General features: G+C 46.7%; 1 protein-coding gene across 1 annotated transcript; it reads right to left on the minus strand.

Moving 5' to 3' along the window:
- On the minus strand, window positions 1–25,834 carry LOC144165733 (cystatin-1-like). The gene is made up of 3 exons (XM_077695527.1): window positions 25,600–25,834; window positions 23,148–23,255; window positions 1–171 (listed from the first exon to the last, which is right to left on the minus strand). The coding sequence occupies exons 1-3, from the start codon at window positions 25,804–25,806 to the stop codon at window positions 88–90; spliced, it is 399 nt and encodes a 132-aa protein (XP_077551653.1). The 5' UTR covers window positions 25,807–25,834; the 3' UTR covers window positions 1–87.
- Window positions 25,835–25,845: the final 11 nt, after the last annotated feature.

Below are 25,845 nucleotides of genomic sequence, written 5' to 3' on the forward strand. Positions count from 1 at the left end.
CATGGTTTAGCACGCGGCGATGAAACTACTGCTTCGCTATTGGTTGCTCATTCTTCTGAAGGCCGGTTTTGCTGTGCTGCAGAGCATTTAATGGTGGCACAAAAAAGAATCTAGACGACGAAAGGTGGCTCCAGGGCTCGTGTAGATGACAGCGATGCAATGGTTGCTGGGCTGAAAGATAAATGCAGTCCTTGGTTAAAGAATCAGGGACAAAGTAATTGATAAAGAATTTCGCACGGGACTTGGCGCTTATAGTACTGGTAATATAGAATATACAGGTATCTGTTCTTTGCGTATGTATGACGCATTGCACGTACAGCCTCCTAAATGTTTAATAATATAGCGGGAGCAGCCACCGACCGGCATGTCAGCGCCTTATCACGGTGTTCGGCAGCGAAATAGGCGAGAGTACGCGCACGCGCATAGGGCCATCTGCTGTATGAGTGTCGTCTGCCAAGCGGTTTCCTTCAGACTTCATGGGTCACCACCTGCCAATGCATATGAACGACTTTGTACCCCACCCTGCTTAGCTACCTCTGGTGGTAGCGAAACGGCCTTGCAAGATAAGAAAACCAGGGGGTGTGTTGCCCTGAGAAGACCAGCGGAGCAGACGACGCTCCCACAACCGATAGTTCCATGCGCGTGCGCGTACCCTCGCCTATTTTGCCGGTGAACACCGTGATAAGGCGCTGCCATGCCGATCGGTCGTCGCTCCCGCTATATTAGTAAAAATTTGGGAGGCTGTACTCTAGTGATAAATTGAAACACGAACAACGTAGCGCGTGGCTTTCAGTACATGCCGTGCATGCTGGCGAAGGGCCGCGTATGAGCAGTGCGAACACGTTACGAGAGATTGTATGCAAAGTTGATACGGAAACACTGTCGTTCGGCGTGTGAGCGTTTTGGTTAGTCTTCCCCACGGTCTCGCCACTGCGTTCGGCGCCCGCTCAGGCAAGCGTTATCTTTATAGCTGGGATGAGTGGGAGCGGTGCAGCCAACTAAATTCGTTTATAAGAGGCGGTGCATCTCTTGCTCTGAGGCATGTCCATCCTGCGTCGTCGTCGGTGGCAGCGGCGTCCGTCCAGAGCCCTCCTCCGTTCGCCTCTCCCGCAGCTGTGTCCAACACTCTCAATCCGGCGCGTTAGCATAACGACAACTGGCGCGCTTGGTGGCGCGCGCTTCGCTGCGTTAACAGCTGCTCCGGCGCGCATCTGCGTGCATGCGCGACTCTCCTCCGCGGTCTCCTCTCCTTCAAGCGCTGTGAATATAAAGCGGGTATCGAACTGGGTGGTTGCCGCTAAAACACGTGTACTCTCTCATTTTGCGTATGCATGTTCATGAAAATGTAAAATTGCCTCCATCGTCCCGTGTATGAGAACATCCGTATGTGATTGAAGGCATCCTACGCTTTCGCAATACGTTTCAGGCGATGTAGAGACTCAACCCAATGGAAACGCCAATTGAACCACCAGATGCGCCGCATCACACCAGGGTTCCCTCGCGGGGAGATGGCGGAAATTTTTTAATTTGCGCTGAGCGCCTGACGGACGATGGAAATGCGATGGCCATTCTGTATCAGCGTTGGTCACGAACTCCTCGTAACTTCTTCGCACGGCCCATACGCGTCCCGTCGCAGATTGCGCGGCATGTAACGAAAGCCACGCTCTCCTTTGTGTGTTTACCTTTCGATTCATTACAATATGTATGTATATAAGTATGTATGTATGTATTTGTATATGTGTAGGGTAAGAAAAAGGTTCTACAAGCTTTTTTCAAATTAAAGTAGGCAATTCCTCAGGCTGACACTCAAGTAACCTTTAAGGTTCTAGTTCTCCTCGCCTGCTACCTCAAAGCATACAAAAATGGATACTACCTATACTAAGAGAGGTTTAAAAAGAGAGTAAAAACATGGCCAAAATTGAACATACCTATAAAAAATTATAACAACAATTTTTAATACGTTGCCGCGCTCGTTCATAGGTAGCTGAAAAATCTCTTGTAGCCACTTGTCTGATGCGGTTCAGAATGGGTGCCGACCACATTGGACATGCAAGTTCCTTCTTAGGCGTGTGTTTTGTTGCTCCACAGTTCTCTTTATGCGGAAATATATTTCAGGAGTCTCATCCTGCTTACCCATAATGGATAGGACGCTAATGGTTATATCCGAACACATCGGACAGGGGAAGTTAGACGGGTGTTCCTCAAGCTATTGAAGATAAGCGCCTCAGGTATAAATTCATAAGTGAGGCTTGGTCAAATGGGAATGGTACATGCGTTAACTGCAAGCCCAGTCAGCGCATGGGCCAACAAGACATACCGCGTACACTGTGTATGCTTGTCTTGTTTTTTAAGGCCCTTTATGGCTGCAATGGTTGGTTTTGCGGAGACCTGATTTTTCGGATGCCACAGGAGCAAGCGGACGTTTCTCCCACGATCTGTGAGAAGAACGTAAGTGACACGTACGAAACTACTAAAAGCGTATTGATTCATTCCTCGATGAATTGATGAAAAAATATTTGTTGGGAACTAAATGTGTACCAAGAATACATGACAATTTTTTTAAGTTATTAGTAACCGCATGCACGGTATTCACAGCTCCTATTTGATGGGGTGCGATTTTTTTTTTGAGAAAGAAGCAAGCATCACCACAATTCCCCCCTCCCCCCCTCCCACCGCCCCTTAAAAATGGCAAAAACGTTTCGGGGCCAAGACGAGAACCTGGAAAGCAGCAACTTTGGCGCTTATAAAGAATTCTTCAATCCATCCACCACAATTCCCGTTCCAAAGTGTGTGTAGCAATTTGGTAGGCTTCGGAGTTCGTACAGACGATTGAAAGTATTGGCAGAATTTTTTAAGTGCGAATGCACTTTATAAGCGACCCCGAACCTTCCGCCGTCCGCATAGCAACAGTTGCGGGTGCGCGCGCTTTTCGTCTTCCTTAGCAACGGGGGGAGATAGGCGCGCGCTGCCTGGCCGCTGACATGGCACATACCCACGTGGGAGATTGGCCAGGAATAAGTGCGAATGCACTTCTTAAGCGAGCCTGAATCGTCCGCCGGGGAGGTGGGGGTCCCGCTCACCTTCCCGATCTAAACTCGGTCGAAGAGCGCCTCATCTCGCCTCGCCTCCCCTTCATGGCCATCAGGCGGCTGACTCGGGGCAACGGTCAGTACAGCATTAAGGGACAGATCGTGAACGTGCCCATCGACGTTCCGAGCGTGGTGGAGTGTCTTCCGCGGCTGGTTCCCGAGGACGTTGCGATAGACGTGCACGTGAAGCGGAGGCTGGTGAGTCCGGCTACGTACAGGCGCGGACTAGTAAAGCGTGGTAGCATCTTGGCGTGGTTGAAGCACCTGGAGCATGCGCCGTTGTATGTCGCTAGCGGCGTGCGCATCGACTGGAGTCGGCTGGGTCCGGCTCCGATTGCCCCCACCTCCCCGAAGGGAATCGTGAAGGGAAGGGAAGGGTTAGGTTTGCACTCACCCTCGGCGCGCGTCTCCCCTCGCCTGACAGCTCCCCCTCGCCGGTACTGCGCCTCTCAAGGCGATGGCACAATTACTACGCCGTGTACTCTCGGCGCAAGAAATGCATTCGCACTTCCTCACGATTCCCTTCGGGGAGGTGGGGGCAATTTTTTTGTGTTGAAAGCCACTGTACTTGCCCTTTATAAATGATCGATTCATTGACTCACTCATACCCTGACTGCAACGTGCGCTGCGCTGGCGTGCTTTGATGCTCACAATGTGTTGACTAATGTGCTGCAGGTGCGCAACAATTTCGTTGAATAGCAGCCACAACAGCATCCGACGCCCGAGTGCATGGCGTCACATTTTGCTTATGAGTATTAACGAAGGGAAGCGGTCAAAGCTCCAACGTGACAACGAGTGCTTTCTGCTACAGATAGGGTAGACACTACTCGACCTCAATCCGTAATTTAGCGCTTAATGGTATATATTTATTCTTAACGGTTTACTCTGGTGTTGAGGCTCACAATATACTTAGAGAAAGGAAGAATAATTCTATGCCCAAAGGGCGGTAGAAGTTTACAGCCTTCAACAAGTCAAACCTCACAGTGAGGAACAAGTGGAGCCAGTCACACAAACGCGTCGGCCTTCTCTCTTCAGCCCATCAGCCTCCTCGCAGGCAGGCAATCAAGGGGAAATGAAGGAAGCATTAACAAACGAAATATATGCAGGCAGCCTCACAAAAGAGGCTTCCAGCAGTGAACAAGCTGACGTTGCGTCGGCCAAGATAAGTTGATAGTGATTTGCCCCAAAATGACGACAACCGCTAACCAGCGTTTATACATTGCAGTATATGCCCGTGTATTATTGACGTATTGGCCGCTTCCGGGTGTTTCGCTGCAAATAAAGATTGCTCTTACTGGTGCAGGTTAGCAACAAAGTAGATATATTTGCTTCACATCACTAATAGTTGTGTTTCGGGATCTATTGCGACCTATAATCACTGAGTGGCGCGAATGGCCGCGTTTGTCCGGCAACCCATTTTCATTTCAATGCCGCAGTGTATCTTCGTGATGTTAGGACAAGACCAAGCATTTCTTCACTAGCGAAAGGTGCTCTTCCTTCTGTTTTATACTGGAAGCAGGAGCCTTAGAACATGGGGCTACCAAATCAATCTTGCCCGCCGCGTTTTTTGAAAGCGGCTGGTTTTTAGCTGATTGCGCTATTAAAAGATATTTTATTAATGAAGAATGCCGAACCTCCTCACAGCGACTGCCGTACAGACATTTTAGACCTTACATAGCACAAAAATAGAAAACAATTGGTAAAGGAAGGAATGGGCAAAATGAGATTAATAGCATGTAGAGAGGCAATGAAATTGACGAAAGTGAAGGTCACGCGAAAATAATTATGGTACTGCTCGTTCGTTCCCGCTTCTATTATGATGGCACCATCATAAGCATCCCCTTTGTGTGGCCGCGCGTGGCTTCACTCGTGAGTAAAGCGAAGCTTTCTACGCCTCCCGTGCGGCTGCCGCCTCTTCACCGAAGCACACTAAAAAAATCCAACTTTAAATCACGGGACGATGATCACGATGGCCGAAGGCACATCAAGGACCTTAAGATAAAGGGTTCCCCGCGGTAGGAGTCAAACCTACGGTATTTATGCAACACCGTCTACCCGATTTCGCAATTCCGACACGGTCGAAGCAGCTTGGATTTAAATCGAATCTTTTTTCATCTCACTGATCCCGACCGTCCTGTCACAAAACTTTGTGAAGAGTGAAGTCCAATCACCACGCCAATCTTGGGCCACTAGGGAAAGTAAAGTCAATTCGCAATGGTCAAACTCCAAAGCGTCAATAGCCAGAGTCCAAATCTTCACTACGCAAAATCCAGCCCATCAATGATCAAAGTCAACAACCCCGTCGACAGTGGAGGGAACATATGCCTCACGGCAAGGATGGGCACTTGAACCCTTGTTATTAGACAAAATGTCGTTTGCCCTTTCATGCCTGTCGGTTTCTCATTCGTGGCGTCGAAGCTCACGGCACACGAATGTTACAACCACGAGTGTTTGATAGATCTCAAAAGGTGGATGGGGTTACAACAAAGGCTGGGATGACCGCTGAACCTTTCCCAATGAACACGACGCTCCGAAACACCATGATGTAGAAAATGGGGTTGCAGCTGTGCGCGGATAAAGTGGCACTCGCGCGCAGGACTTCAATGGCAAAGCCGTTGTAGATGAGCATCGATAAATAGGAGTTTGAATTTTGGTATCGTTTTAATGAGCTCATTTTAAGCCAGGACATGGTAAGATCGTCGGTCTGGTCGCCGCTTCCGCGCGCCAATCAGCAAGCGCTACTTCTTCTCCTTCACCGTTTGGTAATGACACGTACCCACTTAGGGGGACTGTACAATGATTTAGGTTTCCCTAATAAATCTAAAAGTGGTCTTTAGAATTGTAAATTAATGATAAAACTGCACTCCTTAGTGGCAAGTACAGATAAGTGATTATACGAAGCAGCTAGAATATTAGTCTTCCGGTAGCCATGATGAATTCGTGAAGGAGGAAGTAAATTTGATTGCTTGCTTTGCCAAGGGAGACTGATCGTGCTTTGCACGCCTATCATCAGGAACCGCTGCCTCTTTCTTTCTTTGCCATGCGAACTATTCATGGACGGGCTATGTGAATTCCAAGATTGCTTACAGCAGCATCTGAATCCATGCCGTTGCTCTTCCGCGGTACAGATCGTATGCGTCGACAATACGAAGATGAATGAACGCGTAGTGTCCGCTATGAAGTGTCTTTCTCGTTCCGTGCAAGAGGTTCGATGGAACGGCGAACACTGTACTTTTGTTGCCAAAAATGCTGGAAAATCTCCCTAACTAGTTCCTTGGCTTTCCGAACGTACGCATGAGGTACGTGACGAGCGCTCGAGGTTTTTTTTTGCCAACTTTGCCCAATCTCAGTAAGTCTGTATGCTTAGCGTGATGAACGCGTGCTGGATGCACCCGTACTCGAGCGTTCGGCATTTTCATGGTGTGTAAAACTGCAGACACAATAAGCAAATGATTTTCTCGGCAGGTTCGTTGTTAATATCAGCGGAACGTGCCTTAGCTTCGTCGTCCTGAGCCGCGCGCGCAGATTCACCGGCCCATTCCTTAAGCGAACGATTATGGTACGACGTGTTCGTGGCGGTTTCTAAATTATGCCTACTTCACAGATAACGCTATAATCCGTGGACGTGTTTCACAAAACCGATTATAAAACTGGATTGAACTACTCTCAAAAAATAAACAATATGAGCTGTTCTCTTACGTGTATGCTTGTTTCCAATGCTGAGTTTCTTTTTTTTTTTGAAGCTTGATTTATTGATTGTAGGGTTTAACGCGCCGACGCAACGCAGACTTTGAGGCGCGCCGTAGTGGAGGGCTCCGGATAAATTTTGACCACCTGGGGATCTTTATCGTGCGCCGAAATCTCGTACAGACGGGCGTTTTTGCTTTTCGCCTCCATCAGAAAAGCGGCCGCCGCGGCCGGGAATCGAGCCCGCGACCTCGTGCTCAGCAGCGGAACGCCTTAGCCACTGAGCCACCGCGACGGGTCTTTCTTGAAGCTAATAAATGCCATTCACACATGTGCAACTGCGCATGCAAAAACTATAAACAATAGAGCTCTTCCTAACACGTGGCAAAATTGCTTCACGCCGTTTCCAATAACTGATTGATTGATTGATTGATTGATTGATTGATTGATTGATTGATTGATTGATTGATTGATTGATTGATTGATTGATTGATTGATTGATTGATTGATTGATTGATTTAAGGGTTTAACACGCCGACGCAACGCAGGCGATGAGGCTCGCCGTAGTGGAGTGCTCCTATGAATTATTTTGACCACCAGGGGATCTTTGATGTGCGCCGAAGTCTCGTACACACGGGTGTTTTTGCTTTTCGCCTCCATCCGAAAAGCGGCCCCCGCGGCCGGGAATCGAACCTACGACCTCGTGCTCAGCAGCGCAACGCCTCAACCACTGAGCCACCGCGGCGTGTGCAAACAAAAATCGTATACCAAAAAATAAGGTCTTCTGATATGCCGCTGTTTTTTCACGTAAAAAGGATTAAGAACCCGAAAACAAACAGAAATATGAATAAGACGACTACGAATATGTTCGACCTTGTAACCAATGCATTTTAACAAAAACACATACAGCAAATTATCACGGTGAATGGTTGTAATGATTTATAAGGTTTTTGTAATAAAATTATGTTAGACAGTGAATTGTAGAAGTATTTATTTATTATTGCCGTTTGTTCATCACATATAAGTGAGAATCATTCCGTGACGCATGAAGCGTTGTTTTCGAGTTGCTGCAATTCCAGTTAAGTGCAGAGCCATCAAAGTCACAATAACCGATCTTCTGGCGCACTCATTATCTTCAAGCTGAGCACGTATCAAACACAGTTTTGGCAGATGCCACTGTCATCCGGCAACTGCACAGAATTGCGCCGATCATTACCACCGAATACGATAAATTTGTCATGCTTTGGATGACTGTCGAAGGATCGGCGAGCGCTTTCAACTATCACGACAGCAATCGATAAGACGAAAGGGGTCGAGCCGTTAATCTTGCGGGCCACTGGCTCAGTCCGTTTAATTTTGTGGCCGCCTTTACATCAGAGCCAAACTCTGTTTCAAATTGTACTATTCTTGCCTCTCAAAAATTCCAGCTTGCAGCTCACCAGTAAGATTATTTGCCGCACCCAAATTTCCCTTAATAAAGCGCACGTCAAGCATATTGTGTGGGGAAACACGGAGGGCAAGAACGTTTGTCAGGCTCAATTTTGGGAATTATTAGGTATGCTCTAAGGACCTTGAGTAAGTGGTGTGACGTAACGTTTATTTTGCGGTACAGGCGTCCCCGAACACTTGTCTAGGAAGCGATGAGGATAATCATCTGAGACGTAGACGAAATGTTCCTCTAAATATGTGATGATGGGGATAATTTGAAGGTTAAATAAATAAATTTCCACACTTCCAAGCTTCGCGATCACGTGCGCAAGCTCGGTGACTCGTCATCGGCGGTATGCAGGTGGAGTAACAAGGGTTGAGCGGAAGTTGACGGCCTTGGCTTTCTCTTGGACGATGTGCGGTGGGAAAAAAACGGTGAATGAATTTTTCCAAAATCCAGGAAGCAGGTTAGGAGTCCATAACAAAACTTTATCTCGGGTTCAGAAATCAACTCTGCTGATTGATGCGTCGTAGCGCTTTTTTTCAGTCTTGCTGACAGTAGTCCGTGTTGTGTTCACGGGCAAGGTGGCGAGCGTATTTGAGGCGAGAGATGAACGACTCAGTGCTCGGTACAGAGCGTGACACAGGAGCGGTAAGCAAAACCGCTGTCGAGGGGCGAGAACAGTTGGCGGCCTTATACGAGGAAGAAGGTGGCGCGTTCGGTAGCCCTATTCTAAGCGAATGTTTCGAATGGAAGTATGCTGTCACACTTACTGTGATCAGGCGCAATATACATTGAAACCATGTCCGCAAGCGCGCGATGAAATATCTCAGTGAGTCCGTTAGTCTGAGGGTGATATCCGGCGGTCAATTTAGGAACAGTTCATGAGGTATGCAGGACTTGCTAAACGATATTCGAAAGCATCGTTACCTCCGGTCACTCAAAAGAACACGAGGGGCGCTGTGCTTTGCTATGCATGCTAAGATGATGCTATGCATAAAAAAAGCCTGCGACCTCTTCAGCACATACATTGCACAGGGAAGCTGTTTAAGAAGAGCGAGTCGGATGATCTACAGCTGTTACAATGCAGATTAATCGGCATGATTTCGAGGTAGCGGGCCGCGCAAATCAATCCCGAAAAACATCAAAAAGCTCAGCTGGGCACCAGATTGGTTGTTTGTAGCTGTCCACACGGAGAGGAATTAGGCTGCTTTTGACGGTGGCAGAGGTACAGTACGCGACGTACTTGGATACACATGTAAATGTGCCACGCCAAAAAGAAAGCGGGCTCGTGTGCGGTCATACGCTATCTGACATCGGAGATGGCCAGTGATCGTAATATCAAAAAAGGGTTCTACAATTCGCCGCTCCAGCGGCCGGGGTGCAACAGGATCAAATTTGTCTCCACAGGGGGGTTATCGGTACGCTGCAACACTCCATCAACAGGCCCAAAGTTGGTTTGCTTGCGACGTAAGTGATTGTTTTGATGCTGTGTTATAGCGCACAGTTGTTCGACTATTATTTTACAGTAGTAGTCTTCTTGTGAGCTTCTGAAGTCACTCCGTTCGCCGACCGAAAGGGAGCTGACAGGTGCGAGCGGCAAAGCTTTTGCAGGTGGTTTACAAAAGCAGTATGTGAAGGCGATAGTGGGCAACGTGATAGAATTTCGCATCAAAGTGTTTATGGCCTGACTTGTATGAGAAGGATACGTCTTTTTTTGGCAAACAACGAATCCATCGGCCAAGGCATCCAATAAGGTTCTCCATAGGTGGTATTCAATTAAAAGATTAGCGGGTGATTTCTCCGCCTGGCAACACTGAAAACCGCCATATCGGTGGCCGCCGTGCCAGCGCATACGCTTTGCGCCCGCATCTCGAAGAAAAAAAACATCAGCAAACATCATCTGCTGCGTTCCACCCCGATTATCGGCAGTGGCTTCAGCAGATGTCATATTAATCGCACTCGCATTAAGTGGTGGCGCTCTACCTACCATCGAGCACATCGAATCCACGGAGGATGAAACCGCGGCTGCGAACGGCGCGTATAAGCAGCACAAGTCCGACGCTGCAGTTGGCTGCCGCCGTGGATGTCGACGCAAGTGCACCCGCACCGCATCCACGACTTTATATCTGGTAAGCAGAGGTCGGCGAACTCACTCAGACTCATTTGGACTCAAACTCACGCATGAATTTGAGTTTCTGTGAGCGCGAGGCGAGTGTGGCATGGTGAGTTTGAGCTTGAGTGAGTTTGAGCCGAGTGAGCCACACTGAGTTTGAGTCCGATTGAGTTTGGGTACGCCTGAAACCTAGTGAATTCTGAATCCATTTTGAGTTTTGAGTCCATTCTGAGATTGAGTACATTTTGAGTTCTGAGTACATTTTGAGTTTGAGTCCATTTTGAATTCTGAGTACATTTTGAGTTTGAGTCCATTTTGAGTTCTGAGTGCATTTTGAGTTTGAGTCCATTTTGAGTTTGAGTATATATGAGTAGCCTAGCAGGCAGCTATGATTGGCTGTTAAGTTTCATGCATCGCTGTGGGCTCGGAATTCAGGTTACCTGCGGGTACGGCACCATTCGCGATCCGCATGATCGGTTGGGAGGGAGGGGATCTGAATTTTTAGTTTCTTGTTGAATTTTCATGACCCTAAGCACTTGCTGTATAGCAAGTTTTCGCGGCTGTGTGCGTGAGTGATAATTGACTGGCGAGGTCATAAAAAAGGGTTGTCTTAACTTTTTATCCTGGTGGATCCACTAAGAGGGTGGGAAAGGGTGGTGGGAAAGCACACTGCGGCCCTCTTCGGCTGGTGGTTCGCCTGCTACTGTTAACGGCTTGATATACTAGGGGTAACAAAGAAAGAGGTGAGAGCCAGGGGAAAAAGGGGGCGGGGGCTGTCCCTTCTGCTGTTTCAAATGAATTAGCTGAATTGACTGGGCAACGCCCCTTTAGACAGAATAATGACCGCATTAGACTGGGTGAAAAGTCCGACGCTAAGGCGTGTAAGGTATCAAATGAAACAACTCGATTAACGGAATCACGCGGGGTAAATAATAAAAATGCTTCCTGATTGTAGTCACCAGGCAGTCATAATGAGTCATAGACTGGGTTAAAATTCAAAATTAAGCTGCGGGGGCATGTGGGGAATCAAACTCAAGGTCTCGATGTGGGGAATCATTCGGGACAAAAATGAGTTATGGTTATAACATGACGTAGTCGTGGTTATGATAAATTTGGTTAAAATTCAATTTCATCTCGCTAGGGCGTGTGGCGTATCAAATTAAAGGTTTTGATGAGGGTAATCACTTACTTCTTGATTATTATCATGACATACTCAAGGTGGGTCATTATTTAGGTTAAAATTCACAATGACGCCACTGGGTGTGCGGGGCAATAAATTGAAAGTTCCGATAAGGGAAATCACGCGGGACAAAAATGCGGTATGGCTATATCATGAGATAGTCATGGTTAGTCATTGATTGGTGTAACATTCAAATTGATTCCGCTAGGATGTGATGGGTATAAAATTAATGGTCTTGATGAGCGGAATCAAGTGGGAGAAATACAAAAATGCTTCCTGGTCATAACCATGAGATAGTCATGGCGAGTCTTATATTGGGTTAAAATTCGAAGTGACCCCGCTAGGGCGTGTAGGATATCAAATTTACGGTATTGATGAGGGGAATCACGTGGTACAAAAAAAAGGCTTCGTGGTTTTAATCATGAGATAGTCATTGTGAGTCACAGATTGGGCTAAATTCAAGGTGAGCCTGCTAAAGCATGTGGGGTGTCAAATTGAAGGTTTCAGTTGGAGGGATCACGTCGGACATTTAAATAATGAGCCCTGGTTACAGTCATGAGCGTCATGGTTAGTTTGACTGGTACGAATTCCATATGATCCTTCTAGGTTGTGTAGGGTATCAAATTAAATGTCTCGTCGAGGGGGATCACGTGGGACAAACGTAAAAAATGCTTTCTGATTATAGTTATGAGGATATAGCAAAAGGTATCTTTCTTTAATTGCTGGGTCGGGTTTAACCAAAATTCCTTGCCAACCCGTAAGGCAGTTGTGCTCTATACATGCGAAGGTTTGTCCAGAGATGTCCATCAGAGCGGTATATAGTAATAAAAATATTGGCGTCTAATTGCTGAATCAGCGAGGCAGGACGGCATGGGGTGAAAACAAAAGCCATGCCAAGCTCTCAAACTTAAATCACCAGACTCAAAAACTCTCTGCTAGTAACTGCCATTCAAACGTTACTTTCTCCATTACTCCGTGTCCCAACAAACAAGCAAATCCTTCGACACATATGGTGTCGTGGAAATTGTGGACGACCATAGGTAACAGGGAGCATCAGAGCTTATCAGAAAGGCGAATTTCACAATTGTTTACGAATAGGCCTTGCGGCCGCGTTTCGTGTCCGTAACTTCCTTCCCACAGTGCACCAACGTGCACTCGAATCTAGGATTGGCCAATTACATGCGAGACATTAACTCGCTGCTAGAGTGTAGGAGATAGAGAGGCAACAGAGCCACCAAGACATAAACAGACATGGCGACAGAAGGAAAACACTTCAGAAAAATAAGCAAGCGCAGTTGGTGTGTGTGCTCGAACTGATTTTATTACAATAAGAAATCAGCGCAAGATATCAAAACTAGCACATGATAACAATGTAAAGGAAAATGTCAAACGACTGCATATGTCAAACACAATGAAAGAACAGATGACTGACGCAACACACACACACACACACACACACACACACACACACACACACACACACACACACACACACACACACACACACACACACACACACACACACACACACACACACGCAAACGCACACGCACGCGCACACGCACTCGCACTCGCACACGCACACGCGTGCATGCTGGAAGTTAGCAGCTGGGTACGGGGGCGGTAATAGCTTACAACGATGGCGTGGTGCTTTTCCGAGCTACGAGAGCCCATCCCACCTAGCAAATGCTAATAAAAACTAATAAAAGTGCCTCAGCAAACAACGAGACACTTTTCTGTTTGTCCCATGTGATATCCCTCCTCGAGACCCTCAATTTGGCACCCAACATTCTTTAACGCCACATTTCTCTGAATTTTAACTCAATCTGAGACTATCCAAGACTCCCCTGTTACACGGTTCGCCATTTTCAATATTTTTTTTATTATTTCTATTTTTAGTTTTTTAACATTTAGTTTGATCAATTGTCTGCAGTTACGCATTAATAATTATTACATTTTGAACTTCCCTGATATCTTCACTTTTGTGTAAATGCAGGGCGTTACACGATCCTGGCGGGGGTAAGAAGAGGGGGGTACTCGGCAAAGAATGCTACGCATTAAAAAAGCAAAGGGATATCCATGAACGCCTCGCGCTTCAGAGATTCACGGGGACAGTTCGCGTTGATACAAGTCGTTTTTTCCGGATGCAGAGCAGGAATGCACGGAACCGTAACCCTAAACAGCTTCGACGTAAAATAATGGAGCAGTGAGCGCACGTCCCCTCGCCAATCTTGCTAGTTTCGACCCGGGGACCCAGCACACCATCGAGTCTGGACCGCCTTTGTCATAAACACAAACACAGAGCCTACATCAAGAATTTGGTATCCAATATATATGTACAATTGCTTGCAACCAGCGCTAGTCATCATGGGCAGCAGGCATAGCTGTGTTATATCTGCAACGAAATTGTTTCCGACCTCACAAGAGCTACGGTGTCATGTCGTGCCGATGGCAAGAGTTTGAGCTCACGAATTTGCACCCGTTATATTTTTACCACACGTGAATTTCAATTACACTGAATGCTAATGAAATCAGAGCCCATCTGAGCCCGACTAAATTCCTTGCACGAGAGAGTTGTGAGGCCATTTGAGTTCTGAATTTATTTTGAGTTCTCAGCCCCTTTTAGTTCTGAGTTCATTTTGAGTTTTCAGTGCATTTTGAGTTTTGTGTCCATTTTGAGTTTGAGTACATTTTGGGTTGAGAACATTTTGAGTTCTGAGTCCATTTTGAGTTTTGAGTCCATTTTGAGTTTTACTACATTGTGAGTTTTGAGCCCATTTTGAGTTTTAGTACTTTGAGTTTAAGTACATTTTGAGTTTAGAGTACATTTTGAGTTTTCAGTCCATTTTGAGTTTGAGTACATTTTGACTTTTGAGTACATTTTGAGTTTGAGTACATTTTGAGTTTGAGTACATTTTGAGTTTTGAGTACATTTTGAGTTTGAGTCCCTTTTGAGTTCTGAGTACAATTTGAGTTTTGAGTCTGAGTGAGTTCTGAGTTTTCCGCTCAATATGAGTTTCAGTTTGAGTGAGCGCAGATGTGCTGCTCATCATTGAGTCTGAGTTTGAGTGAGTGGTGATTCGAAAAAAAATTGTGAGTGAGTTTGAGTGAGCCGCGCCAACTTTGCCAAGGTATGCTGGTAAGTGCCCTCTAATACGGGGTTGAGTACAAAAACCGAATAATTTCTTTGGAGAGCTTTCTCGTGCGCTAAATGTTTCACACTCAGCAAAACAACTCAGGTCTGACGTTAGAGCGCGGCGGCTGGCAAGCAGCTGATCTGCCTCATCTACTTCATACGCGTCTGGTGATAGGTGGATTGCACTGTGCTGCACTCAACAGCATTTGACATCGAGGTATTACTTTGCGTCCAGAGTGCAACCGTTTGGAAATGATGCAGTTGCAACCTCACGTTGCAACCTTTGTGCCACGACCGACTGGCACTCGCTCGTAGGTGTGCGCGGAGGTTGGGGTTCAATTGCAGATGAAGTTGTCACACTCATGAGCGGAATCATGAATTTTCTCGCAACCAACGCTATCGCGGCACAACTGACTATCGAATAACTCGCACACGCCTTGCGCGGAAACACAAGTCCACGTCGCGGCCCGTGGCCGGCCTGGTCGCCATGAAGGCATGGAGGAGAAGAAGGGTGCCTGATCTGGGGGCCGTGCGCACAATGTCAGCTTGGCAACAGACGCTTGGCCACTAATAAGGCGGCGCAATTTCATGGTGTCCTGCATGGATGCCACGCCATTTATTGCCGGCTATAGTCGACACCAGCTGAGTGCGTGATGATCGGTCACAATCGTGAAATGGCGGCCGTTAATTATTGTCGAAATTAGTGGACAACCCAAACGAAGTTAAGAGACTACTGTTGTGGGATGTGCTAGTGCTTTTGGCATGTGTGAGAGAGCGAGTGGCATAAGCAACAGGCCAATTTCTTGACCTATGGAGTTGTTGACGGACGGCTCCCACGCTGGTCGGGATGTCGTAGCCATGGAAAAGTGCGGATCTTCTTTCATTAAAGTGGCACAACACTTGGCGAGAAATAAGAACAGCTTTAATGGCTTTAAAACGTCTTCACAGTCGTAAAACCCGGCGGAGGGGACGTCTGATTGCATACGTCTGTTGAGAGGTGAAGCAACCGTAACAAAATCCAGAAAGAAGCGGCGAAACTATGAGGCAACGACAAGGAACCTGCAGAGGAATTTTTGTTGTAGCTTCAGTGGAAAAAAGGACAGCTGTTGTTTTGTCGGGGCCTGGTTCTATGCCTTCTTTGCTGACAACATGGCCGAGGAGTTCTAAGGTTTTGCCAGCCAAGCGGCATTCAGTTGTGTTGAGCTGAACTCCAGCGCTTCTTAAACATGTGTACTACTTCGTTCAAGCTCCCAGGATGTTGAAAAAAGGTCGATGAGGAGATAACAATGTCATCCCCATAACACAAACACGTCTTCCATTTTAGCCCGCGCAGCACTGTATCCATTACACACGCAAACTACTTGAGACATTACATAATCACGAACGCCTGAACATTGAATTTATATAGGCCATCTGGCGTGAAAAAAGCAGTTTTTATTCAGATTCATGTTTCAGGATTTGGCGAAAGCTTGATCGGATGTCCAGGCTTGAAAACTATGCCGCAGCTTCTAAGCGGTCAAAGGCGTAATCTATTCTGGGCATCGGGTGTACAACTTTTCGAGCGATTTTATTTAGTGCTCGATAATCAACGCAGAAACGCACCGAACCGTATTTTTATGAACCATAACTACAGGCGACGGCCACGGGCTAACAGAGGGGTGAGTGCTGTGGCCTTCAAGAATTTCCGAAACATGGTCCTCGTTTTTTCAGACGAAGCTACACGATATGGACGGTGGCGTATGATACGAGAGCCATCTGTTTCAATGAGGGGTGTTCCGGGTTTCTGCCCCAGCTTCGTCGAAGAAAAGTCAAAATGACCTTCGTGCCTGTCCGTCTATTGAAAGCAAGCAAACAGTTGAAGAGGCTGTGACTCTTCAGGACTGAGGTCAGAGCTGATGGTTGCGGCAAGAGCGGCCGATGACGATCCAGGTTCCGAAGGGCACTGGCCTACCGACGACGAGCAAGATGGGCTCTAAACTGGTGATTGATGCAGCAAGTACTGCAGATCCGTTCGCAAACTGGATGAGGCAGGTGGTAATCACGAATCCTTTACGAAGGAACCTGCAGGGATGACTGAGATGTCGCCATTTTGAATCTTATCTGACCAAACTGACATTAGCGCCTCTTAGCGAATCAGCTAAACTTAATTAGCCTTCACTAGCAAAGGAAGAGCTTTCGCATCATAAACACAGAGGTGTGTAGCCGTGAGTTCAAAGGCCAGTACATTGCTGGAAATAACAACCGACTACAAAAATAGAAAGTCCCACCCTAGAATCAATCGGTGTGCACCGGGAGTAAGCACTGCGCAGGGAGCATGAAGCTCGCTTACATCTATGAATAATCATACGCAACATTATCCGGAGGGTTGCAGTAGGGCCCCGTTAACACCACAAAGTGAGGGCCCAGGAATAAAGAAGTTTTAACCTTGCGTGAACGCAGAGACCTGCAGAATATACCGAAACATTTGCTCCAGTCTCAATGCGAGAATTAGGAAAATTTCCTTGCTTGACAGCAGACAGAACGTTCGATAGGAGTTGGGGACGACTTGGGCTTCTTGCGGGCGAAGAAGTTTGAACTCCGAAAAATGCAGGCGCTATTTATCCGAGCGCTTTCCGGGAATATCCTGTGCCGGATGAAGAGGCGACACGGGCTGTCCATACGGCGAGGGTTATCGGCGGTGCGTGTGGCGATTGGCCCGAGTAGGGTAAAGCGAGAAGGGGTGGGAATGAGCAACAAAGGGGTGAGACATAGGCACGACATTAGGAACCGACTTCACGTTCAAACGGTTCTTATCCTCTTTGGTCACCTTGCAGGAGGCGTCGGCAAAAGCGGGAGATGTGTTCCCAAATCCCGCAGTATTAGCAGATGGGCTGGTAGCTCGGGTAGCATGCTAATGTAGTAGCCCCATGGAACGCCTGCTTCGGAGTTGCCAGTTCAATGGCCGGGTGCCAACGGGATATCCAAGGGAAGGGTAGTCGCGATGGGATCGCCGAGTACTACGCGGTGTTATTTGTAGCAACGGCAGATGGCATCGGCATCAAAACAGTCCTGAATGCCAGCTCCGGCTTCGCAAGGTCGCGCAACTGAGGAGCCTCCATGCGAATGTGATCGCGCGGAGGATAGGTCGGGTCTTCGAACTGGAGCTTTTCATGGATGATTTGGCGTACGAGGGAGCTTAGTCCATGTGGCCTTTTGGTTCATAGCCGAAGCATCCGATGTCACACTAACGGACCGCTGTTCGTCTAGGCGTTGACAGGTTGCTATTACGTCAGATACGGTGGAAGGATTTTGAACTCCAAGGGCGTTGAAGGCAAAATAAGATATTCCCTTCAAGATGTGACTACCTTTGTCACCCTCCGGCATGCTAGCACCTACAGGGGGACGAAGAGCGACAACGTCTTTAATTTAAAACACCGACGTCTCATCACAGCTCTGAAGGCGAGTGGAGAGCTTTCTTTTCACCACGCCCTACCGAGTGGGTGGCCTGCCGAATATCTATCGCAGCTCCTTTCAATAGCTGGCGTAGTAGGCGATGCGGATAATATTGTTCGAAACCATGCTTTTGCACCTTGTCCAAGTAAAAGAGAAATGCCTGCTCTGCATTTTAACGTTGATTACATGCTTCGTGGAACGCGCGCCTTTAGGCTTACCGAAATAAATGTTTCACGCACCAATAAATAAATTAGAAGGCCCTAAATGCTACAGTTCCAGTAAAATGCAGAGTAGCTTCATGATGTTGAAAAAACAATTAATGGCTTCTCTGATGAGGAGTACAAAAAGAAATCTCGGACAATCTCAACTAAGGTAAAACGTGGGAAGGAGCGAAAAATGCAGTGTATTAGTTTATTCTTGTCGCCTTGGCCTTTTTGCCAAAGGAGATGAAACCGTTGGGAGGTACAGGTATAGAGCTTTGCTACAAAAGTCTCTTGTATTTGAGGCACGAAGCTCCCTATAGGTAGGTGTACACGAGTGTCCCGGTGTCTTTTTAGTACGCTTTACGGAGCGCGCCAGCGGGAGTGGTAAACAAGCGTCCCGGTGTTTTTTTAGTACTCGTTACGTTCCAGCGCGAGGGATGAAGGAACTTCCCAGTGTTTTAGTACTGTCATTACATGAGATTACGATTACGACGACTGTTACGATGACGGTTACGATGACGGTTACGACGACGGTTACGACGACATCAGGAGACCCCAGCGCCTAAGGGGCTTCGCTGTGACAGAATAATCTGTAGCTTCGACGTGTCACCCAAACAATCAAACGCACCGATTCGAGCATAATGATCCGACCAGTCATTGACGTCTTCGTTGCAAAGCCCGGCGAAATGCTGGTGTCACGCCGGCACCTGGTAACAGCAAATGCCAGATGCTCAGTATGGGAGGCACCAGCGGGACTGCTTGCGGCGTCACACTGCATAACTACTAAGGCGATCGCCGCCGGGAACGCAGCTCCAAGGCAACCAACATACATCCCTTGTAAGGCCCTAGAGTAACTGGTGAAGCAAGAAGTTTATTCTACGGTACAGCCGTCTCCGAAGATAGGTCTAGAAAGCGATGATAATGATCAGCCGAGAAGTAGACTAAGTGTCACTCAACGTATTTGCCGATGAGGAGAATGTCAAGCTGAAATAAAAGAATGTTTACCCGACGGAGCTTCGCGCTGACAATACCAAAAAGGATGTGTCCATGGAGAATTCTTTAAGTTATCGGGGATGGCCGGACTTCGCGGGTTTAATTTGCGTAAAGTATAAGTGAGCCTGTTTCTTGTAACGGGGGGTTGGCATTGAGAAGTTTCAAAGTTACAGTAAAAGTAACAATGCTAGTCAATAAATTAAAGTTTAAAGAGATATAATTAGTTTATTCAGAATATTTATTCGCTACAAAAACTTCAATTCAACGTGCGACAGAGAAATCTAATTCATGGGGCATAACAGTAAAGAAATAATCGCTTTGGAGGACACCGAAAAATCAGCCACAATTACAAAAAATGTATTTAACAATATACAGGTGTCAGATTTGAGTTCAGAAAACTTCATAATGTGTTAAAATCGCTCCACGTTAATTAGGAAGAGCTTTACAGAATTTTTTGTCGCAAATAGATCTGTCCAAAAAGATTAGCCATTATTCATTTGAGTGGTAAAAAGGTTTAAGCGTCGCAGTAGAAAAAATGTTCCCTATCCATACGTACCTCAGGTAGACAAAACAGTTACCTTCGTTTTATACATTAGCTATTTCAAGAACTGTCTAGGATATAAAAAAATTCTCCCTACGTGCTTCGACGGCTAATGCCTGGCGATACTTATTAAAGAGATATTTTGTGCTTCACGTTTTACGACCTCCGGTTTCGGTTCTTTGCATTTTATAGCTTTCCACTTTGACCATCTTCCTTCCCGTATAACATTGTTTGCGTCCAGGGTTTAGGTTTTCCATTTTCTAGTATAATTACTCCATCACGCAGACTGGCGTGCCACAGGTTGCCAACAGTTACGTTTCTGCCTTCTGGAGTGCCAGGTTTTCCTCATGTGCAACCAGATTAAGGTGTCACGCGGAACGCGCTATGCAAAAACCTTTAAGGTTGCAATTCGCTTTTTAAATAAAGGAAGGGTCCTCATTGCGCGTCAAAGCTCCGGATTCCTGGCCAATGCCCAAAGCCTGTTTGCACCACAAAAACAAGAACGGAAGCCACGCTTGGGATTTTACCGGTAACATGCTAATGTGCACAGTTGGTAAAACACGCGGCTGCTACTGTACAGACCATGGTTGAAATCTTATCCGGTACACATGCGTTTGTTGCTTCACCTACTTTTTATTGCGGTGGCCATTTTCCCCACCTGACAATTGCTACAGCACAAACGGCGCTTCGTTTTTACACAATGGGGCACTCAAGGCACTCGCCCAGAAAATGCCACTAAATTGGCCCCTCGATGTTTCGTGGCAACGATGTGCCGCAATATAACTGCATACTTCAGTAAAAATAACCATAACAGAGCAAACTGTTTTTATTCTCCAGTAATGTAGAAGTTTATCGCAATGCAAATTTTCTTGCTTTGAAGCGGTTTAATTGAAAGCTTATAACACATCAAAGCACATCAAAATTAATCTGCGTGCCGATTACATCTCGACTATTGCGGACAATGGAAGGCCAGCAGCACCCAGACGGCGGTTCTTGCGAAGCAATGAAATGTGCCCTCTGAGAAAAGTAGGGACCGTAGCTTCGTCTTCCGCATCTCGACGCGCTATCGTCGCCTCAAAGCGCGCATCTTAGTCATTGTTTCCAGCACACAGCCCTGGTAAGGAAAGCAGGGTGCCACCTTGAAGTTCAGACGTTAAACACGGCACCTAATTTCTATACCAGTGATTAGGCCGCAATTAAAGTTCTCGTTGGGCTTCATCGGCAGAAGAATAGGGGTAAGCGTGCCTAGACCAGTATCATGAAGGTCACCAGCTTATTTTGGTGGTAATGCCCCCCTGCTTGTACCTTGTGATCGAAACGGCGGGACATCGTAAGGGGGACGCAATTAGTAGCATTTTTGTTTTAATGAGAGGGAAGACCGCGAGGTACATGGACAAACACCACCTGCGTCACCTTCTGTCATCCCCACGCGTTTTACGAAGTTGCTACACAATGGCATTACCCTGGCTTAGTGCCCTTTGTCGTGGCGATGGCGGAAGCGGAATCCGCGGTGCTTTACAAATGGCAGGCATCTTCTGCAGCTCCACAGCGATGGTCTTTTCGTCCGCCATGCAAGCGTCAGCACTCCTGAAAAGCATCTTCATCTTTTCGGTGAACGCAACAAATAATTCGTTAGTTGGGGTGTTGTGTCCGTGTCTTCAGCAACACTTCGGTCTGCTCTTTTCGCCAACCGTATTGACCGTAGATAACAATTGACTTCTGAATTCGTTCCAAGACTCTAAGAAGCTCTCGTGGTTTTCCAACAAGATCCGTGCTGAATCTTCAAGGTATAACAAGACTGGCCGGAGAATCTCCGCGCCGTCCCATCGGTTAAACAACCTGACCCCTTCGACTTGCTCAAACCAGTCTTCGGGATTCTCTGATGGTGACCCGTAGAGTGACAGGGGCTCCTGGGACGGCTCAAGAACGCGGGCAGTATCGGAAGCGCTCGTCATGGTGCCTGTAAATTATGGTGGTTTTCATGACGTCCTATTTCTTTACTTTGTCCGGAAGCATTCCAACCTCTGCCTGAAGACTGCGCTGTCGGCGGCTGACACCAGCTGAGCTTAGGGTGCATGTACCCCGCAGCACCTCCACAAGATGTCACGCAGCCAAAGACGACGCAGTGGTCTTGAAGGAAAAACAAGTTTTAATGGAGCGAATTTTTGCTCCCCTAAGACCTGAAAGAATACACAGGTGGCGAAACATTAGTCAACAAAGTGACATACGCAGGGAGAGCCGTCGAATAGAGTACCGCGGCGTCTGCTCTGCGGGCATTTTTCTTTCTTTGTGGGTGTTTCTTTAACGGTGGAATTACATAGAGAACGCTGTATATAAACGATGACTATTCTAGGCTACTTGCGTTAGGGCGGAACAATCTTCCTATCAAATGGGTTAATCCGTGGGGAATAAGAAAGAAAGAATAGAACATGCGCTTCATTCAGGACACAGATACCACAGTCCGGTGAAGCGGGGCTGTAAAAGCAAGAAAATAAAAAAAAACCGATGCTTCGTACGCGGCAACATGGTGATTCATATAAGACTAGGTGATACGAGTGTCCACGGCGAGAATACAAAGGTCGTCTATGATTCTGAGTTATTCATCGATGATAGGGGAACTCGTAAATGCGGAGATTCCTGTCACCTCATCGGCATCGATTGGAACTTTTTTTCCGTCGTGCTAGCAGGCTTCAGCGATTGATACGCAATGACACTCCTGAGCTGTTCTGGAATGGCTTCTGGCTTGAGTTCCTCGACGGCTTTATCGGAGAAGCCCTGACCACGTGAAACCTCCCACCGAAAAAATATATACTGACTGTCAATGTCTATCAACACCCTGGTAGCCAGCGGAACGAAGGAAAGCAAGATCTATACGATCAGATCTTGTGGAAGCAATGGAACACACCCTCGGATCCACGCAGTGCGCACAGCTTTGTCTTTGAATTTAAGACCTCGGCTTACGTAATTGATAGAAATAGGCTTTTTTGCAATTTAAGAAACACTGTGTATAACAGTGTGTGAGAACCTCGCTTCTATTCTTGCCTTTTCGCACACGTGTCTGTAAAAACTAGCGCCGCTGCGCCTGCATAAGTAAGAAGAGCCTACATTGATCTATTCTACTGAAACTAATGTACCACAATAATTTCAACTCAGTTTTGCTTTCTTCCTTAGACAGTTTGAGTGTCCACACATAGTCTTGTCAGACATTGAACTGAATTCCAATAAACACGCTTTTCTAGACAACAACATGGTTCCCACGCGCTAAAGAACTGCTCTGTACAATTAGAAAAAAAGTTTGTTTGAAACACGCCGAAACCTCAATGCAGTAAAAGAACACTCACCGTCTTGCTTTTGGGAGGACATAGCCACTTTTCGAACTTCATTTTGGACACACGGCATTTAGTCTTTGAAGTCATGAACTCGATTCGGTACGATGTTCCTGGTCCGACCTGGATAACAGTTTAAGAAATGAAATCACTGCACTCTGGACTAATTTGGCTTCACAATTTTTTGATGCCCCTTAGAAAAAGGTTATGCAAACCCGCTTTACAAAACAAATCCTGATTTTTACCTTGTATCAGTGCAGCGTTTAATAGAAAATTAGACATGAACCATTCTGTGAAGGAATGTAGAAAGAAAGCACGTTCTGTGTGCTCTACATTGGAAAGTGTCAAGCCTGTCGGCTTCTAGCTATAAGCGCACACCGATAACAATTAGGGCAATCACTATAGCATATCAATACTCATTAGGCCACCCAAACTTCATATAAAAGGCGATTCCAGGCGTCGCAAATAACAAATTTTAAACAGGGTGGATTTTGGCATCAGGAAGGGCACGTCCAACCACTCATAATAGAAAATCACACGACAGAACATTCCAAACATGTCGTGAAATGTGGACAGAAATCATTGCCACCGCACCTAACAGTTGATAAAAAAGCCGCATCGGAGGAATATAAACAAGATAAAACAGAGTGATGTGAATACCAATATTGCACTACCAAAGGCGAATGAAACAAATTTGAAAAAATGCCACTGCGATATGCATTTTCCCATCCCCGCCGAAGAGCACATCCTGCGTTAATCACGCATCACGTATTTTATCATTACTGATAGGCTACGGAGAATACCAAAACGGTTATTTGTTTCTTGTATACTGCCATCGTGGCCAAGTCCCCGGATTGTTTGCTACCTGTCTCAGTTAGAATCTCATGACCTAATTTATGTAACTCGTTATATAAATCACCTGTTCATCCTGAGGGGTGTATTCGAGGTTATCCATCTAGCGTTTACAAGCACCGTTGATGGATGTTTCGTGTCTTCCTCACATGCCTTGTTAACCGATGCAGCATACCTCTGCTCTTACATGACCCGCCAAAAGGCGTCTGTATTATCCCCTCCTTTCTGTTCAGGCAGTGGAACTTCGGTACAGCTGTACCGGTAGCTAGCGCCATAGAACGACTAGGGTAACTAATTATCAAAGAACGGCTTTAGCGACAATTGGCCCCGTTTTATAAGGCGAAAGGCTTATAACGGGAGATCAGTAAATATACCAACAACTATAAAAGCGCTACCTGGTCAACAACTAGCTTACGTCCTCGCTAGTCGAGGTCGCTCAGTTTTGGAGCATTCTCTTTGCATCCATCGAAGCTACAAAACAAGTTTGTAGGTTTCCGATGAGTGCTTGTTGTTGGTAACTACATCAAATATACCCTAAAGTGCACTGTTTGGGGTAAACAAAATAATTACAGACATTACCCAGTCAGGCGGAAGGACATGACGAACGTTATAAACCAGAGCTCTGTACCAACCTCTCCGATGGTGCTTACCCCCGTTTGAGAGAACGGCTAAAGGTGAAAATGATTTACTATTGCTTAAATCTAATCGTAGAGAAGGCAACAGAGTTAATAAAGGCGCCCTGTATTTAGAAAGAAGGAGAACAGGAAGTTCCACGCAAAAGGTGGCGGCCTTTAACAAGCGGAGTATGTGTGGGGTAAGAAGGCACGGCGTTCGCGCCTAGGGAATGAGAGAATCATCTACCACGAATAACTTGCGCACATGAGAAGAGTCCGCTTATAATAGCACCTTTCTTTGAAGAAGAGGGCTTGCAGCACCTGCGTGGGTAGTTTGAAACTGTTTGGGGAGAGCGTCTCCGAGCCGCTCTGTTCATTCGAAGCCAAGGGCAGCTGATCCACCAGCTCATTTCAGAGGACATCTCCATGATCCGAAAGCCCGCCCAGCACGTAGATAGTAGTGGTTTTGTTAATACAATAATGTAGAAGTACCTGCGGCTGGTACACGTGAAGAGTATTCTGTTACCGTATATCCTGTACCAACAAAGAGCAGCAAATAAAATCATTGCAGCGGTGATTGCTGTGACTGGAAACATCCAGCGGAGGGGGAAAGACAACGGAAACAACTACTATGAACCTGTGTGTGCCTTGGTGTTCGATTGGGGTAACGCGATATACATTGCTGCTAGATTGCTTGAACGGTACCATTGGTGATTTGGTTTAGGAGCACTCTTTAGCAAGCTCAAGGTGTACTACGGAGATGTGCTACCGCTACTTCGGGAAGGTGTCCCGGAAGGTTTACTACGCAAGGCTACTACGGGGAGGTGCTCGAGAAAGTGTACTACCGCTACTACGGGGAACGCTGTAGCTTCATTCCAGGAATGCGCCGGGTTTCTGCGGGCAGCCGCGACAAAATTTATGTCCCCCATATACAATACTGCTATCGTAAAGGAAAGTTTCACTTTTGCTGCAGACCTCCTCGGTGTGTTGATTTCACTGACCTTTTTTTGTACGTCCACTATGCGTAGCAATATCTCGTGGAAGCGGCCTGTGCTGCGTGATCCGAGTGCAAAGTAGGCCAATCGCTCATACATGTCGTGAGACTTTTGTTCGACCCGTTCCCATCTTCTCGAGGCCCCAAATGCCTTCCCGGTTAATGCAATACTTATCAGTAGAAGACCAAATGCGGTGGTCTTGAGCAAGGCCATAGTAGTTGTACCTGCGAAAAGAGAGTCATGTTCTTTGCT

The sequence above is a fragment of the Haemaphysalis longicornis genome, unplaced genomic scaffold, assembly GCF_048455015.1.
Source record: "Haemaphysalis longicornis isolate Haplotype H1 unplaced genomic scaffold, Haemaphysalis longicornis Haplotype H1 scaffold_15, whole genome shotgun sequence".
NCBI classification, from domain to species: Eukaryota; Metazoa; Arthropoda; class Arachnida; order Ixodida; family Ixodidae; genus Haemaphysalis; species Haemaphysalis longicornis.

Excerpts from the sequence above, each read along its gene's own strand:
- LOC144165733 (XM_077695527.1), bottom strand. The coding sequence starts at position 25,806 with ATGGCCTTGCTCAAGACCACCGCATTTGGTCTTCTACTGATAAGTATT. Across the intron at positions 23,256-25,599 it reads TAGTGGACGTACAAAAAAAG|GTCGGACCAGGAACATCGTA; the intron begins GTCAGTGAAATC and ends ACTGTTATCCAG. Across the intron at positions 172-23,147 it reads GTCCTCCCAAAAGCAAGACG|CCCAGCAACCATTGCATCGC; the intron begins GTGAGTGTTCTT and ends TTTATCTTTCAG.